This window comes from Condylura cristata, unplaced genomic scaffold (genome assembly GCF_000260355.1).
Source record: "Condylura cristata isolate star-nosed mole 26May11 unplaced genomic scaffold, ConCri1.0 scaffold00018, whole genome shotgun sequence".
NCBI lineage: Eukaryota > Metazoa > Chordata > Mammalia > Eulipotyphla > Talpidae > Condylura > Condylura cristata.
This window is the reverse complement of record NW_004567119.1, coordinates 12,768,378-12,785,510: the sequence shown is the minus strand read 5'-3', so window position 1 is coordinate 12,785,510 and position 17,133 is coordinate 12,768,378. Positions and strand designations below refer to the sequence as shown.

Genomic DNA, 17,133 nt, shown 5'->3' with positions numbered 1-17,133 from the left:
CTCATGCGGAAGTGGCTTTAGCTTCTTAGTGCCGTGCTTTAACCCGCTGCATCCCAGGTAGGTAGCGTGAAAGGAGACTACAAGGCTCCGAGTGAAATGAGTGTGTGTGCGTTTCAGAAGTCTGTTCTAGGACTTCTACGAATTATTCAGCCTCCTGGTGCACAGAAGAAATGACTGCACTCTTAATTCCTTTTTATTCATCAACAGGGTGGACTAAGCGCCCAAGCTTTTGTTCGGGTGGAAGTGGAGGACGTGAATGACAACGACCCTGTGTTTAACCCGTCAACCTATGTGACGAGCATCAGTGGCCAGATGCAGCCAGGCACTGAGATCATCAACGTCCTCGCCAGCGACAGGGACTCAGGACTATATGGAACTGTCACTTATGAGCTTATCCCTGGAGACGCGTCTCCCCACTTTGCCATCGACTCCACCACAGGTGTGTGACCTTACCAGCTCTTTACTCTGAACTCAGCAGCTTCTGTATAATAGGCAGATAATTAGCAAAGTGGTCTTTTTCCACAATAGGGGTGTGGTAGGACTCACTTCACCTTTCAGAAAGGCATCAAGGTACATTGAAAAGGTCAGGTCAGGTCCACGTAGGTATGCGGCTGAACCCCAAGCTTCACCTCCCTCTGAGCTGACGCTCTTCGTTGGACTCAGTCGTCTGACCCTCAATGCAGCCCTAGTAATCCCTGTAAGACAAGTGTTTTTTAAGGACTGAAGGCAGTAAGTTGGAGAAAGCAGTTTTCATTCAGTCACTCATGTTGCAAAAGTCCATTTCCTTCCATGGCTATTGATGTGGTCATAGATGCTAGTAGTGCAAAGAGCACAGCGTGACTGGACATTGAGAGTCCCCTTCCTCATGGTCTCCCTGGCCTTCCTTTCGTCCCCTAGGGCCTTAGCTCCCCGGTCTGTGAAATGACACCCAGGGCTCCCTTTGGTCCTGATACTGTATCGCGTATCTGCCAGCCAAGTCCTTTGGGCAAATTGAGTCTTTAAGAAACAACAGTGAAGAGGTTACCCTCCCCTCCCTATTGGCTTATTACTAACAAAATAATGTTTGAAGTATTTGACTATAAGGGAAAATAAATTCGAAGTATGTAATATTAGAATAATACTTTTGAGAAGTAGACACACTGTTCCAAAAAATGAAGGTGTGGATTTTTCTTTAACATTTTTTCTCTTAAAATTTAATGTTACCTGAGAATATTTAACATGAGATCTGTCTTCTTAAAATGGTAACTGTGCAATGTGTTACTGCCGGGTGTGGGTATAAGTTTGTATAGCAAATCTCCAAAACTTAGACTCTTGCTCAAAAGAAACTTAGTGTCTTAGGATGAATAATGTCACTAATTCGCTCCCAGCGGGCCCCCAACAACCACCATTTCCCTCTTTATTTTGTGAATTGGACTATTTCAGTTGACGTCATATAGGTTGTTAGAGGTCAGTAACATACATGAAATAATGTAGAACTCGCTTTCTCTTACTGACTTACTTTACTTAGTGTAATGCTCTCTGGGGTCATCTATATTGTTGCACATTGCAAAATTACCATCATTTTTTAGGGCCGAATAACATCCCACTGTACGTGCACACATTTTCTGCACCATTCATCTACTGAAAGGCATTTAGGTTGTTTGCACATCTAGACTCCTGTGACAGTGTTCAGTGAGCACGGATGAACATGGTCCTTGGGTAGAATGTGTTTCTGTCGTGACCACATCAACGATTTCATTAGGCATGTTCTATGCTTTGTCTTATTGATGTTTACAACTTCCTTGGCATGGAACTATACTCATTAGCAACAGTAATTTGCACTGGACATCTAATCTACCAAGTTAGCTTGCCCTCTCCCCCAGCCTGGTTGGGGAGAGTCACTATTTCTTGTCTGGAAAGCGTACCTCAACTGGCTTGTGTGACCAGCTTGGGGGGCTAGTTGTTTACAATGGACATCTGGATAAGGCAAAACTTTCCTTGTCCAAAATAATCCACTGACGTGGCCCCTTTAACATTTTCAAAGATCAGAAGAAAACACTATTTTAGGAAATTAGTCTGCTTATCTTGGCTTTTTCAAAATTCATCTAAACTGAAGACTTTTGCTGCTTGTCAAATTGTCAGGCCCTCTAGGGCACTAACTTTGCCAAAAATATATAGGTCAGCTAGTAATCAGGGCACAGGATCTAAAAGCATTGGGGGGATTGTTTTTAACAGACATCAACACACTCATCATCTAGTTTCCCCCTGGAAGAGCCTGGAGAATGAGCTGTACTGTGTTCTGTTTTTAGAAGTGATCTGTGTCGCGGTGCTGGCTTCAGTCAGCCACAGGCTTCCATTCTTGGCACCAGGTGTAAGACAAATGCCATTGTTAATCATGGAGAACATTTTACGTGGGTCATATCTAGGCAAATATCATGTTTTTTTTTTTTTTTTTTTTCCCTTGAAGCAAAGACCAAATTCATAATGGAATCATCCTGGGTGATTGTGGCCGGTCATTTCAATGCTGGTGCATTTTAGGCTGAAGACATTTCTGTCTTCCAGGGCTTAGATTTGGTTGTACTTAATCATAACTCATAACATAATTCATGAGTACTGGTAGCATTTCACTTTAACCTCTAGAAGAGACTTGAGCAGCGTCTTGACTAACTATGGGAGCTATTACCCAGGAAACAGGTGGTCTCTGACTGTACAGCTGAGTTCAGATTTACCCGTTGGTTGACTGCAACATGAAATAAGCGTTCTATATTATTTGTAGTGGTTAGAATTTCAGACCATGATGTAAAAGCTAACTTAACTGCTGATGTTCGTCAAGAACAGGATGAGGAGTTTTACTGAAATGTAGTTTTCTGAATCCGTTTTTATATATGAAGCTGTTTCCACCAGAAATGTCTGTCTCTAGAGAGGCTGCCAATATAAACATAGTCTCAAGAAGTTGCCTCTATCAATAAATATTTGTGGAATAAGTGAATAAATGCTATCTAGACATGGCTGAAAAGTTACTGAAATTCTTATTACAACTTCTAAGGGTCTGTCATTGATGAGGTAGAGCAAAATTAATTTAAAACCCTCTTTTGCCATCATAGCACAGATGATGTTATGGTGTGATTCATGTTTCCTCTAAACATACCCAAACACTCTCTCTTCAGCTTGACTGTTTGGTACTGTTCTTGACATGTATACTAAATATAATCTCCCATCCCCCACACATACATACACAGTATACATATACATAAACACACACACACATAACACACATATGAGTATATATACATACACACACACACACACACACATACTCATGAGTAGTATGAAGAGGATATTGAGAACTGGTAAATTAAATTATACATCGCCTCTTCTTTCTGATGCTCTAAAATTCTCTTGGGGATACACCACTGGTTCATTCATCCTGTCATTTTGATGCTGTATCCGACAGCCTATTTTATAAGCACACATGCTTTGTGCTGTGGCCCCATGTTTTCCTGAAGACAAGCGATTTCTTACTGATGTATTTGTGCCACAACTAAAATGCCTGCATTAAAAATAGAGCTCTTTGACTTAAGTCAAAGCTGTTTTCATCTGGGTAGGAAAAATGTTTTGGAGAACACTGAAGGGGGTGTGGCCTTGTCATGGTTGTTTTCTCTTGTGGGTTTATCTTCCTGTTCTGTTTCTGGTTTTCTAGGCTTGTTGTTGGTTCAAAGGACATTTTTGTAAGATGTGTTTGGGCGCCGAGAGAGAGCTATTGGATCGAGCCTTCATGTCTCTATTCTCGGCCAGTTGGGTTCCTTTGATGTGGGCATGAGCTGACCACACTGTTTTGAGTTCGAAAAGAAGGAAACACAAGAGGCATATTTATTAATAGCTCTTTTTTTATGCATCTTTAATCCTACTTTATGAATTGGATGTAGATTTTTTTCCACTACATTGTTTGAAGTATCTCCTAGTAGCATGAAAAGAACAGTTCTTTAGCTTTTCTTCTTAACCATTTATTTAGTAATTCACACTGAAACACCTGTCCTTTCTAATTCTGATTATTTTAAAGTGACATTTTTCAAGCATTTCTGTTGGTTACTACTGTCCAATTACTTCCTTTGTTGGGCTACCTGTGGTTAAATTCTGTGGTCTGCCTCTTCTATAGAGGCAAATTAATGGTATCAAGACAAGCTAATAAAAATTCTCAAACCACTGTAACTTATCTATATGGAAACAATTTCACTCTTTCTGTATTTATCTATCCAGTGCTTATTATGTACCAAACACTGTTATAGGTAGTTTGGGCTATATCAACAAATAGTAAAAAATCCTTCTGTCATAGAGCTTGCAACAAAAGCTTATAGTTGCATGCCTGTTGTCTGTTCTGTGTTTGGCTGTGATGTACAGACATTCAGCATTACAGAAAGAAAAATTAACAGGGTCACTGTGAGCAAAGCTCCAGGCCAGGGCAGCTGGGTCTCTGTGTCTTCTTTTGTTTGCTTGGAGTGTGGAGATTTTAACACAGGCTTTAAGTAAAGCAGCACAAACTCTGATTTTCTTTATTTCAAGGGCAGATTCATTTCTAATGTTGGTTTTTGTGCTCAGATTTCAGGCCCTGTAATGATTATCATAATTCTTCATGATTACTACTTTCCTCCACTTAGAACATTCTGATATGGAGTTAATAAATTAATACCATACCTCATTTTAAAGGACATCAGCCTGCTCATGCTAAAAAAAGAGGCTTTCTTTTATTTGCAAAACAGAGACGAAAACTAATCTAATCACAGCATCTATTCAATATGTCACATTCATAGGAAACAAAGCATGTTAGGGTTTTCTCAGTTTTTCCAGCAAAAAGTCACAGATTCCTGTAGGTGGAAGTGCCTTACAATTCAGTTTCCTCACCTAGAGGAGGAGAACATGGACACTGAAATGGACTTGGTGACCTGCCGCAGGGCACATGGTTGGTAAGTGACAGAAGTGGACATGAGCCTCACCCTAGACCGGTGACTTATCCTTGTCCTGCCCTCACTCACAGTAACTGTCAATGTCTTTTCCATACAAGCCTATCTGAGGCATTGCGTCCCTTGCAGAAATAAGCAAGCAGATATTTCTATACCTGTCTGCAAATTAAGAGACTTAGGATCCTAAGAGTTTAGTGACTTACTCAAGGTCACAGTAGAAAATCCAATACTTGATTTTACTTCTTCTAATTTCCATTTCAAGGCTCTTGCCATTGTTACTTTTTTGAAAAAGTAAAGATAAAATTAAGATAAATGCCCTTTCCATTGATTCAACTAAATGAGATGGAAAGATGACCGTTCAGTATGACTTCTATAAAAATCTATTAAAATCCCAAATTACTTGTTGATTTATTCTCTCTTCTCAAATGAATAAACAGAGAAACCAGTAGAGTTTTCCAAATGAGTACATTTTTCTTTTAAGAATTGTTTTTAGTTGTCAATAGGAGATAGAATTTTGATTTGAATCATAGCAGTTTGGTTACCCAAATTTGTGTGCAAACTACAAACATAATGTCTTTTCCTTGGTAATAAGGTTCTGTATTTTCACACACTGAAATGGTGGTTTTACAGATGTCCATGGCAATACAAAATCGGTATTGATGCCCTATGGTTTGTATTTTATTTTCTTTCAAGAAAACTCCACTTATAGACTGAAGATCCTGCTTTTGAATTTAACCACCCCACAGCTTACATGTTAGTAATGGCCTGTAGTTCCTTTTCCTATTAATTATCACCTTGGTCAAGATTATGCCATTTCCCCAGGAGGTTTGATTCTGAAAGTCAGTGTTCCCTAATGAGTAGAGGAACATAGTCTTACGTGTATGTTATACTCTGATTAAGAGGGCATATTTGTCTTCGGGTTCTTTTTCTATTCTGACAATTAAACATTTTCACCTTAGCAATTTCCTCTATTTAAATAAACAGTGACAAGATTAAAAAGCACAGTAAACATTATTGCACTTTATAATCTGTGTGTCTAAATCCAAGTACTCAGCAATTAAAACAAAACAGCCAATGCCCAGTAAATGAATCTATGTCTATTATTTTTGTAACTAGGTCCCCATGATAATTTGCAAGTGTCACAAAGGAGCCAAATAGTGACTATGTTATGTACTAATACTTTTTACAAGTATTAAAATATAGTGTTACAAATTTCAAGCTGACAAATGAAGAAGCAAAGAGAGCTGTTTATTTTGTTTTCCCTTGACCATTTTATAGACAAATATGCATATTTGTATGAGGTGTATGTATAGGACAGAGCTGCATATTTTCTTGCCTCTCAACTTTATTATTTTTTAAAATACATATTTATTTATGTGTACGAGAGCTGGGGTGCAGGCCAGAGGTGGGGGTGGGCGCATTCACCGGAGACAGAGTGGGGAGCAGAACAGGTGGATCCACTGAACTACACTGCTGAAGGGAGCAGTGGGAAAAATAGGTGAGGTCTGCTGCACCATGTGGGTCACCTCCCTGGCAGGGATAGAACTCGTGCTGCAGGGGCTGCCTATAGCCTCATAGTGCTGAGACAACCCCTTGCATCCCCAGGGAGGCCGTACCCCTCAACTTTCAATAGACAACTTGACTTATTTAAGAATGGTGGAGTCCAGTAAATGAGTTTTCTAGCTCCTCTTTGTATTCAAATACTCTTTTAAAAATGAATGTTTTGAAGCATTCAGTCTATAGAAAACAAGTTCAATCCTAACACTCTCCTCTTCTAAATTCTAAGTGTTCATTCAAAGAAATCTATGACCTTTTTTCTTGGACTCAATTATAGTTTCTCTACACAAAATTGGCCTTGAAGGCCACTGAAGGAGAGGTCTGCAGCGCCATGTGCATCAGCACCCTGGCCTGGGATGGAACTGGTGCTTAGTGGCTATGGATAGCTTCACAGTGCTGCACTTTGACCCTTTGCGCCACCAGGGAGGGCCCTGAGTTTTCTTTCTTAAATCAAGCATCAATTTTGATGAATTTTAAAAACTTATCAGTAACAGATAGGAAAGATCTGACAGAGATGTGTCTGATTTGGGGCCTCTCTGGTGGCACAAAGGGTTAAAGTGCAGCACTGGGAAGCTGTCAGCAGCTGCCTCTGAAGAAGTTCGATCCCTGGGGCTGGGGACAGGCTGACCCACATGGCACGACAAACCTCTCCTGACCCGCCCGCTGCTCCCCTCAGCAGTGTACTTCCTCAGTCGCTCTGTTCTGTACCCCACTCTGTCTCTGATGAGTCCTCTTGCTGCCCCTGAGCCTCTGTCCTGTACCCCAGTTCTGTATGCATAAATAAATAAATCTTTAAAAAATATTGTCTGATTTGGTGGACCCCAAAGCAGTATGAGCCCGTATGTTAATGCAGCTGCTAAAAGCTGGTGACATAAAACCTGATTATAGGTTTCTAGTATTCTAGTATTTTCCAGAGTTCTAGTATTCTAGTCAAGGTCATGTGTAGTGTTGTATTAGTCAACTGTGAAACTGTGTGCTTACTGATGAGCCTGGAGCATGTTGACGAGGAAGGAACCCTGAGCCACATAGCCTTACCTCATGCCAGATAAGGGACAATTGAAGAAAGTGGGGTGCAGTGCCTGGAGTGGATCAGACATATATTTCCCTTCAGCTATTGATGATGGATGGATTATTCCAAAGCAAAACAGACATATTTCACTAAATCTCTAATAAAAATAGAAGGGATGGGAGTTGTAAGAGCACAGATTTGCGACTTAAAAGCAACAACAACAAATTAAGGGGGCGTCGCCTTTTTTCTGCCCAGAAAACTGATAAAACTGTTTACCAGCTTCTTATTTCGGGTTTTAATTCTTTCTCCTATCCAGGAATCATTTATTTAACCTCGACTCTTGGCCACGTGGAATCTGCAGCTCTGCGGTTGACGGTGTGTGCGCGTGACGGTGGCGGGCGTTCCTCCGTCCCTAATGCTGACGTCACCGTACACGTTATTCACACAGCTCTGGCTCCTGCTGAATTTGAAAGGCCTAAGTATACTTTCTTGGTTTATGAAGATGTGCCCGAAGACAGTCCTGTCGGAACAGTGAAGGCAAAAGAATCAAGTACGCACTCACTTCTTATCCTGCTTTGAATCCGTTATCGCCACATTTCCTGCATTTTTTGGATGCCACAACTTACTAAACCTTGCCTTCTCTCCATGCAGAAACAACGGAGGGAGAACACACAACCTGTGGCTTGATTATTGTTTCTCCATCATTATGTTTGTCTAACCATTTTTTCACCCCAATCACAAAAGAATGTTTAAAAAATACAAATAATTTTAATTTAGACAGTATACATCTCCATGCATCTTATTATCTTTGTTGTTCTCTGAATACCCCGCCCCTTTTGTTTACTGTGGATCATTTTCAAGGTAACCTGTTTCGCTGTCTTACTTGAAGAAAAAGCAAACAAACAAAACAGCTGCAGAGTATTTTAACTTTGATATAAAATGTTTGACTTAAACACATCCATTTGCTGTCCCCGGTTTGAATGGGGTGCAGTGTTTCGCATGTACAAGCTGGGTTCTTACCGCACCAGGACTTGGGGCGTGGGAGGCGGGGAGTGATTCTCTGCAGGATCCATCTTAGAAGTGAATTGCTGGTCCAGAAAGCTGGTTCTGCTCCTAGTGACTCGTCCTTTCTGTCCGCTCGCCTTTCCTCAAATTTTGTAGAGAATTTATGCCATTCTTAAGTAGGTAGCACAGAAAAAAGTCAACATAAGCATAAGTTGGCTTCCTTAAATATGTATAGCCGGCATCCAAATACTTTCCCTTTTACCTAATGCAAGAAAAATGAAGGACAGTAGTGAAACCTGCAGCCGGCTTCTTGCCTGTTGGAGGTTTCCTTTGTCCTAACACCCCTAAACCATGTGTCCACTTTTCAGTGGACTTTGCGAGCGAAGGAGGACTTACGACACTGCAGAGTATTGCTCAGATACGTATTTGAAGATTGTCGGTCTTCCGCATTTCCAGTAAACACATTGTCTGGGCATGCAGTGATTACTTTCTTTATTTCCGTTCCTTTTATGTATTTTTTCAGATTCCTCAGAGCCAATTTTTTATAGAATTTCCTCTGGCAATCTGGACGGAAAGTTCTCCATCCACCCATGGCTGGGCATCATTCGAACCCAGAAGCCTCTGGATCATGAAATGCAGCCGGTGGTGGTGCTCACGGTCCAGGCACAGCTCGGCAGCTCCCCGGCCTGCAGCAGCACAGAGGTCAACATTACCGTAATCGATGTCAATGACAACCGCCCGGTGTTCCCCAAAGCTTCTGACGAGATTCAGATACCCCCAACCACACGGCCGGGCACAGCCTTGTACTGGGCACGAGCGGAGGACAGGGACAGTGGGCGCAGTGGGTTCATCCGCTACTCACTAGCCGGCCAGGCCCCCAGCCTCTTCTCCATCGACGCTCGGCTGGGGGTGCTGTACCTCAACCGCAGCCTGGGAGCTGACGAGCCCTCAGCTCACGTGCTCACCGTGCTGGCCCGGGACCTCGGCGTTCCTCCGCGGGCGTCGCAGCTGCTGCTCACCGTGGTTATTCAGAAGGAGTGTCCAAGCCCGCCCTTGGCTTTCGCCCATCTGGTCTACCGCGTGGACATTAGTGAGTCCTTGTCCCTGGCGACCCAGATACTGCGAGTTCAGGCCCACCCGCTGCGCCCCGGGCACGGGGCCTCACAGCCCCGCTACTCGCTGGAAGCCGGCTGGGACGCTGCAGGCTTCGGTGTTCATCCCTACAGCGGGTGGGTTTATCTGCGGCGACAGCTCGACTACGAAGTGACGCAAACATATCAATTTAGAGTGTTTGCCTGGATCCCGGAGGACAGGCGGTCGCAAAACGTGAGCACTTCGGTAATTGTTCATGTGCTGGATGAGAATGACAATTCCCCTGCCTTCTTGCATGAGGTGTTGTTTCTGAAAGTGGAGGAGAGCCCCCTTCCCCAAGGGGTCATAGGCAAAATTACAGCAATTGACAGAGACTCGGGAAAGAATGGACAGCTGTCATATTTCCTTTTGTCAGATGGAAAATTCTTCAAGATGAATCCTACCACAGGTAGCATTTTGCAGCTTCCACTTATGCCTTTAAAATTGGGATTGACCACAGTCAAATCTTACAACGTTAGGGCAAATATACAATGAAAATTCCACTTTTCTAGAAATTGTGCTTGATTCTAGATTTGTGACTTTAAATTCTAGAATTGTGACATTAAAAGAAAGTAACCATTGAATAGAATTTTACCCATAACGATTGATAGTTCTTCTTGCCTTACAGCGCTTTTTGTCAATGTGACTTTTACTCTGAATTAGAGATACAGAGACAGAGTGGGAAACAGAACAGGTAGATCTAGTGAAGTATGCTGCTGAGGGGAGCAGCAGACAGGTCAGGAGAGGTCTGCTGGGCCATGTGGGTCACCTGTCTGGCGGTGGAGGTAGGGGGAGGGTCAAACTCCCAGCTGCAGACAGCTTCATAGTGTTGTGCTTTAACCTGTTGTGCCACCAGGGAAGGCCCCACCTTTTTTTTTTTTTTTTTAAGATTTATTTATTTATGCATACAGAGCTGGGATATAGGCCAGAGGTGCAGGGGTGGTGAGAGGATTCACCAGAGACAGAGTGGGGAGCAGAATAGGCCGACTGATGAAGTCCACTGCTGAGGGGAGCAGCAGGCGGGTCAGGAGAGGTCTGCCGTACTGGGCCCCACTGTTTTAAAAAAAATGTTTCAAGCATTTTTTAAATTAAAATATAAATGTCACTGATGTAAAACTAGAAATCAACCCATTAATTAAGATCTCTATTTTCCTCTTCTAATTTTGATAAGAGAAACATATTGAAAGGGCAGATATTTATGGAAAGTTTTTTTTGAGTAATTATGAAATTAAATATGAAGATGTTATTGTTCTGAAAATTTGAGGTGGCCTAAAGTTTGAAGGACTCTGTTTAGTCCCTGCAACCATCTACATTAATGTTTCTGCTGTGGTTATACCACTGGGGAGCCTGAGACTCGGCCAGCTCACCTAGCTCAAAGCTTGGAGAAAATGAGCGAGTCACCTCTTTGCACACTTCTGTGGGAACACCCATGCCCCTGGCTGCCTGTCAGTGGCTCTCCCTTCCCTAGCGTGAACAGAACTGAATTCTGCCAAAGACCCTATAGTGTGACTCGGGAAAAGATGCCCCTCTTCCTGTCGTCGGTGGGCTCTGTCCTCCACCCTCGGGGTGTCCTGCTAGAGCTGGGGACTCCGGCTCCACGTGGCGGAGCCCAGGCCAAGCCTCACTGCCTTGCACCACTGACCTCCAGACAGCTGCTGCTCGTCAACCAGAATTGGTGCATCCGGTAAAAACGTATTTGCCATTCAGGATTTGGGCTTTTCAGAGGAAAATGTCAGTTTGGAACTTTAAAGATGTGGTGGTATTTTAAGTGATATTTATAAAAATCACACTTATCATAGACACTGTATCCAGATAGTTTATGTAGTAAGGCGTGTAGGTGCAGTAATCACTGCATTTAACTCTTCCATTCTGCTGCTCACCCAATGGGAATTTTCTTTCTTTATTCCCAACTTCAGCTGTTTGTTTTCTTTCTTGCATGCTGTCGTTTCCTTTGGAATAAGAAGGCAAAAGCTCTGAGAGATGGCAGCGTTAGAGCTGGGAGTTGTTTCATGGGCGCTTTCTTGCTATTGATTATTTTCTTAAACAGTGAAGAAACTCACACCCGCAGAGCTCGGCTGGAGGGGGTGGGCCATCCTGCTGGAGAGAGCACTGGCCCCCCAGGCCTTGGCAGTAGAGAGAAGCAGCTACACTTTTATGTCTGAGTCTCTGTGGCTAAACCTGAGTGCAGTTGGCCAGGAGACAATTCTTAGCAAGAATATGTAAAATAAGACTTGTAAAACATTAATTGGTGTTGGCAAAGCCACTAGCTACACATATATTTTGTACCAAAGTAAGACGTAACTGTACACATAAAAGATAAACCGTTGGCTGCAGAAATGATTTGACTTTGTTGAAGAGAGTTGGCCATTATTGTAAAGTGATGATAACAACTACCATCTGTGTAATCATTTACAGCCTATAAAATAATTGAACTTGTGATTGCATTTGCTTGTGATGGGCCTAGGAGGTCGGCTCAGAGGAGACCTGCTGTGTCTGCTGGAGACAATCAGGGACCAGCTCGAAGCTGTGAGGTTCTGTCCAGCAGATGAAGAGGAGCAGGCCCTGATTTTGAATCCTCCGCGTAGTGATAAAGTTTGCTCAGAACAGTTTATTTTTTTGTTTTCATGAACTGACTTCTTTATTTTAAGTGATTGATGGCAGACACTATGAAATGCAAAGAGTGAGAAGGTTAAAGTGGCATTTTCACTAAAACCCTCAGAAAACCCTCTCAGCTGTAGTGCCAACTGCTTAGCAGTGTGTTCTGGAAGGTGTGCTTTTGCACAGCGCTTTTTATTTGGTTTTCCTTTCTATGCATTTGCTGGGGTTTGGTCAGGGTGGACAATCCCAGTGCACGGCGTCAGCCCCTTTCCTTCTGCTCTGTGCTCCTCAGGTGAATTCATCAGTTGGGTGGCCCTGGATCGTGAGCATCAGGGACACCATGAGGTGACTGTCCTCGTCACCGACCACGGCACCCCGCCGAGAAACGCCACCACCTCGGTTTATGTCTCAGTCACCGACATCAACGATAACAGGCCTTATTTCCCCCAGAGCCTCCCCGGGAAGGCGTTGCACATCAAGGTTTGTGGAGTGAAGTGGCCTCGGAAGCAGGTCCTAAGATTCTGAGTCATTGTTTTGAGCACCATCTTGTGGTAAAAAGTGTGAATTGATCAACTCAGTCTTGGTGGCAATGCATGCTTGTCTAGAAACCTGCCATTGTGCACATGTCAAAAAGAAATACTGTTTTGAAAAAGAAAATGGTTCTAGGTGCTATTTGAGATCACACCTCCAGCTGTCTTACAGGATAGAGCCCCTTGCCACCTGTGGCCGTAAAGGTGACCCATGGTAGCGACGCTCAGTTGGGGTCAGCCTTCCAGGAAACTGCACACATCTCCTAGTGTAGAACTCGATAGTGCCTCAAGATGGGGGGATGTTGGTGGCTTCACGTGAAGAGATATATCTCGAGAGATGATGGGAGTTGATCATTCTGAGCACACACAAAAGCTTCTAATCCTATTAATGCATCTTTTCCATTTCCTTGTCTTTGAAGACTGTGTAAGGTACATTATCCGTTGGCATGTAAGTACATGTCTATAACTAATAGGTACGTATATCTTGGAGGTACTCATAAAACAAGCGGGTTCGGTGCATGGAAATTTGAGCAGCACTGCTCCATAGTGGTTGAACTGGATGCTCAGATGGGCACTCACAGACACATAGCGAACTACTTAACAAAATAATTCAGGAGCTTTCAACTCATCTTGCAGAGCTGTATTTAGAGAAAATTCTGCCAAAGTAAGACATTCTGATATTGTTGTTATGTGTTTTGGTTATGTCATTAGACTATCACATGGGCAATTGGAATGCGCATGTTAATTTTCATATTCCTGAAAGTGACTGTTAATTATTGATCTATGTACATTTCCCAGGGGAGTGTGTTTTCTGAAGTGTAGTTTTATAGTGATATGTAGCATTCTTTGGACCATACCAATAGCCCTTTAAAAATATCCACAGGATAGGGCCCTCCCTGGTGGCGCAGCAGGTTAAAGCACAGCACTAAGAAGCTTAAGCCACTTCCACATGAGTTCAATCCCCGCCTGTCCTGGAGGTGACCACATGGCGCAGCAGACCTCTCCTGACCCGCCCGCTGCTCCCCTCAGCAGTGTACTTCGTCGATCTGCCTGTTCTGCTCCCCACTCTGTCTCTGGTGAATCCTCTCACCCTCCACATCTCTGGCCTGTATCCCAGTTCTGTATGAATAAATAAAAAATAAGTCTTAAAATATCCACAGGATAAAAATATCTAAGGGAAAAGATGCTAGAATTCTTAAACTAATCTAAAAATCTAAGATTGGTGAATTAATTCAATTTCCTTTTTATTTATTTATTTATTCATACAGAACTGGGGTACAGGCCAGAGGTGCAGGGCAGTGAGAGGAGTCACCAGAGACAGAGTGGGGAGCAGAACAGGCAGATCAAGGAAGTACACTGCTGAGGGGAGCAGCAGGCGGGTCAGGAGAGGTCTGCCAGGCCATGTGGATCACCTCTGGGGCTGGCGGGGATCGAATTCATGCGGAAGTGGTCTAAGCTTCTTAGTGCTGTGCTTTAACCCACTGCACCACCAGGGAGGCCTCAATTTCCTTTTTTAAAGAAAATCAGAATTAGTTCAATTGCCCCAAACAATTTGTTGAAATTGGTTTAAAGCTTTAATTTTGCTTTATGGATTCTTTTTATGGATTTACACCCATATAACTTTTTATGGTAGACATTTGAATTTGATATGGATTTTAAAATAGTTTGAAATGTTTTGTAGTTACATATTCTTTTATTTAAAAGTTCATTGATTTTTTTTTAATTTTCATAATTTGTAAGTCATTTGTCTTAATGACAGGTTCTGGAAGGTCAACCTGTAAATATGTTGGTTACCACTGTATTTGCAAAGGATCTTGATGAAGGAAACAATGCAGAAGTTACATATTCAGTATCTCCAGGTAAAAGTCACTTTCCTTTAAGGGAGGAGAATGCTAAGAGTCTCCTCTTCGTCTAACAACTATCTCCTTTTCTGAAAATAGTTGAATTTGAAAATAACAGCAGATTACAAACAAAATGTATTTGTTATTTTCTGAAATCATCATAAGTAAAAAAAATTATAAGGATCTTCACCATATATTTCTGAATGTCTAGAATATTATTTCTATTAACTTCTAGGTGATAGCAATATAAAATAGGTGATCTACATTATGTTATTCATTCCTTTATTTTCACTTCATGTCAATGGAAGATAGAGACAACTACAAAATACAAAACTAAATAACAAAATAAAAATCTATATAATAGGACTTATGTAATGGTATTCCTGTGAGAAAAAATAGAAATCACAACTGAATAAGTTACACAAGTTACTGTCTCCATACTCTGACTTTCTAAAAGACAGGAATTCTTTTTTTCTTTTGTTTTTATAGCTGCTACTAGTAAAGTTTCTGTATCATGCTAAGATACATTGGCTGTCAAATAAAAAAAAATCAAAGCATCTCTAGGTGAGAATTTGCCTGGATTTTTAAAATTGTTTGAAGTACTTAAATTTTATTAAAGGATACAACTCTTTTATTGAACTATAAACTATGGCAATAAATCTGAATTGCAGGTATCAACGTGGACTTATAAAATATTATAGTGTTTGTATGTGTGTATTCTCAGACCAGTGAAAAATCTTAGAAACCATAAGAAGTACCCTCAGAATATGGTCTATGGAAACCGTGTTCCAGCAAGAGGAACCAGGTATCCTTGGAGAAATGGCTGACACTGGGCAGGAAATCTACAAGACCAATTTTCAGAATCTTGTCCTAGCAGATGCAAGGGGTTACTTGAATCATATTAAAGTCTCAAGAGCTGTTGTTAAGAGGATCCCATTTTCTGAAGTGGGACAATGTGAACATCAGTAAATTGGGATTATATCGAAAAGCTTTCACTTCATGTCAATGGACGATAGAGACAACTATATAATATAAGACTAAATAACAAAATAAAAATCTATATAATAGGACTTATGCAATGGTATTCCTGTGAGAAATAATAAAAGGGTCAAAGCTTAGAAACTCATACACATCTATTCATGCTTAATGATTCTTACTGATTGTAGCTGGCACACTTGAGGATGTGAGTGAACCAGTCTGTCATTTTGAGTACTCTTAAAGTGTAGCATCAAGCACTGCTACAGTGAAGTATTCCGCAGGGTGGCCAGCAAGGAGCTGAGAGGGAGTTTCTGTTTATGATTTCCAAAAGGAAACCCAAAACAGCACATGGGAAATGTCTTGCCCCCGAAGGTGAATCTGAATCTGATTACTTCTCTAGATATATATCCCAACTTAAGGGAAACAAAGGAGAGGGAACATGTAAAGCTAAACATTAGAGACAAACAATAGTGAGACCTAGACCAGAGAAACTTCAGGCTATATGATCCAGCTCATGTACCAGCAGCTCAGTAGCTGAGTTACAAGGACGTAATAGCAGATGGTAGCAGGAACGCATGGCTGAAGAGCGTACAAGTATGGATTTTAGGTCGGTTCTTGTTTGAACAAAATGAAATGATGACCAGAAGTTTAAAGACGAAATAGGTATGTAGGAATTGTTGATTTTTAAAAAGCATAGTAGTTACTGTGCTTATGTTAAAAATGTTCCTTCTCTTCTAGACATGCGTGTTTTAATATACACAGAAGAAATGATACAGTTGCTGAGATTTCCTTTAAAAAAAAAGGAAAATACATGAATGGGAACTAAAGAGTAGCCTTGAGTTGATAATTACCGAAACTAAGTGGCAGACACATGAGAGTTTATTGTATTGTTAGCTTTCACTTTTATGTATCTGAAAATTTCCATAGAAAAGTTTTTTTAAGATTGATTATATTTCTCGTTTTTATGTTTAGTATTCTTTTGATGTTCACACTTCCATGGAGCATAAGCTACATCAACCTTCCAGATGAACACAGATGTATTTCGATTGATTAATTCTGTTTTCTGCATTGTCAACTAACACTCACTTTTTAATCTTTGTATGAATGTATAGAAGATCATTCTGATCACTTCAAGATTGATGCCAACAGTGGTGAAATAAGAACAACCACAATACTTGCCTATGACCACAGGCCTTCCTACAGGATGACGGTCACTGCCAGTGACCAGGGAGTGCCACCTCTTCAAGGACAGGCAGTTATTAATATTCAGGTACTGTCCTGTCATTACCATAAAATGTGGAAGGGAAGCTTGCGGGCTTCATTTGATTTATATTCAACTGTATAAGGTAAAGATACAGCAAGTCGAGAATGCCGTTTTCAGAGAGTTGCACATACACGTGTCTGTTTATCAGCACTAGAGAAATGATTACACACAAATAATTTTTCATTTCAACCTTGTTTGGTTCCTGACAAGATGTTTAACTTGATTGCTCTATGGGCATTTATGTTTCTTTGCTTATGATGAGAAAAATGAATGTTTTTTTTTT

The 17,133-nt window shown here is 41.5% G+C and overlaps 1 protein-coding gene across 1 annotated transcript in view; it reads left to right on the top strand.

Moving 5' to 3' along the window:
- DCHS2 (dachsous cadherin-related 2) overlaps window positions 1-17,133 on the top strand; it is a 167,105-nt gene that overhangs the window by 97,008 nt on the left and 52,964 nt on the right. Inside the window, exons 3-8 of the mRNA XM_004685207.2 lie at window positions 208-439; window positions 7,820-8,053; window positions 9,032-10,048; window positions 12,530-12,717; window positions 14,527-14,626; window positions 16,699-16,856. Of these exons, the coding sequence (XP_004685264.1) occupies window positions 208-439; window positions 7,820-8,053; window positions 9,032-10,048; window positions 12,530-12,717; window positions 14,527-14,626; window positions 16,699-16,856 (1,929 nt within the window). The remainder of the gene's footprint in view (window positions 1-207; window positions 440-7,819; window positions 8,054-9,031; window positions 10,049-12,529; window positions 12,718-14,526; window positions 14,627-16,698; window positions 16,857-17,133) is intronic.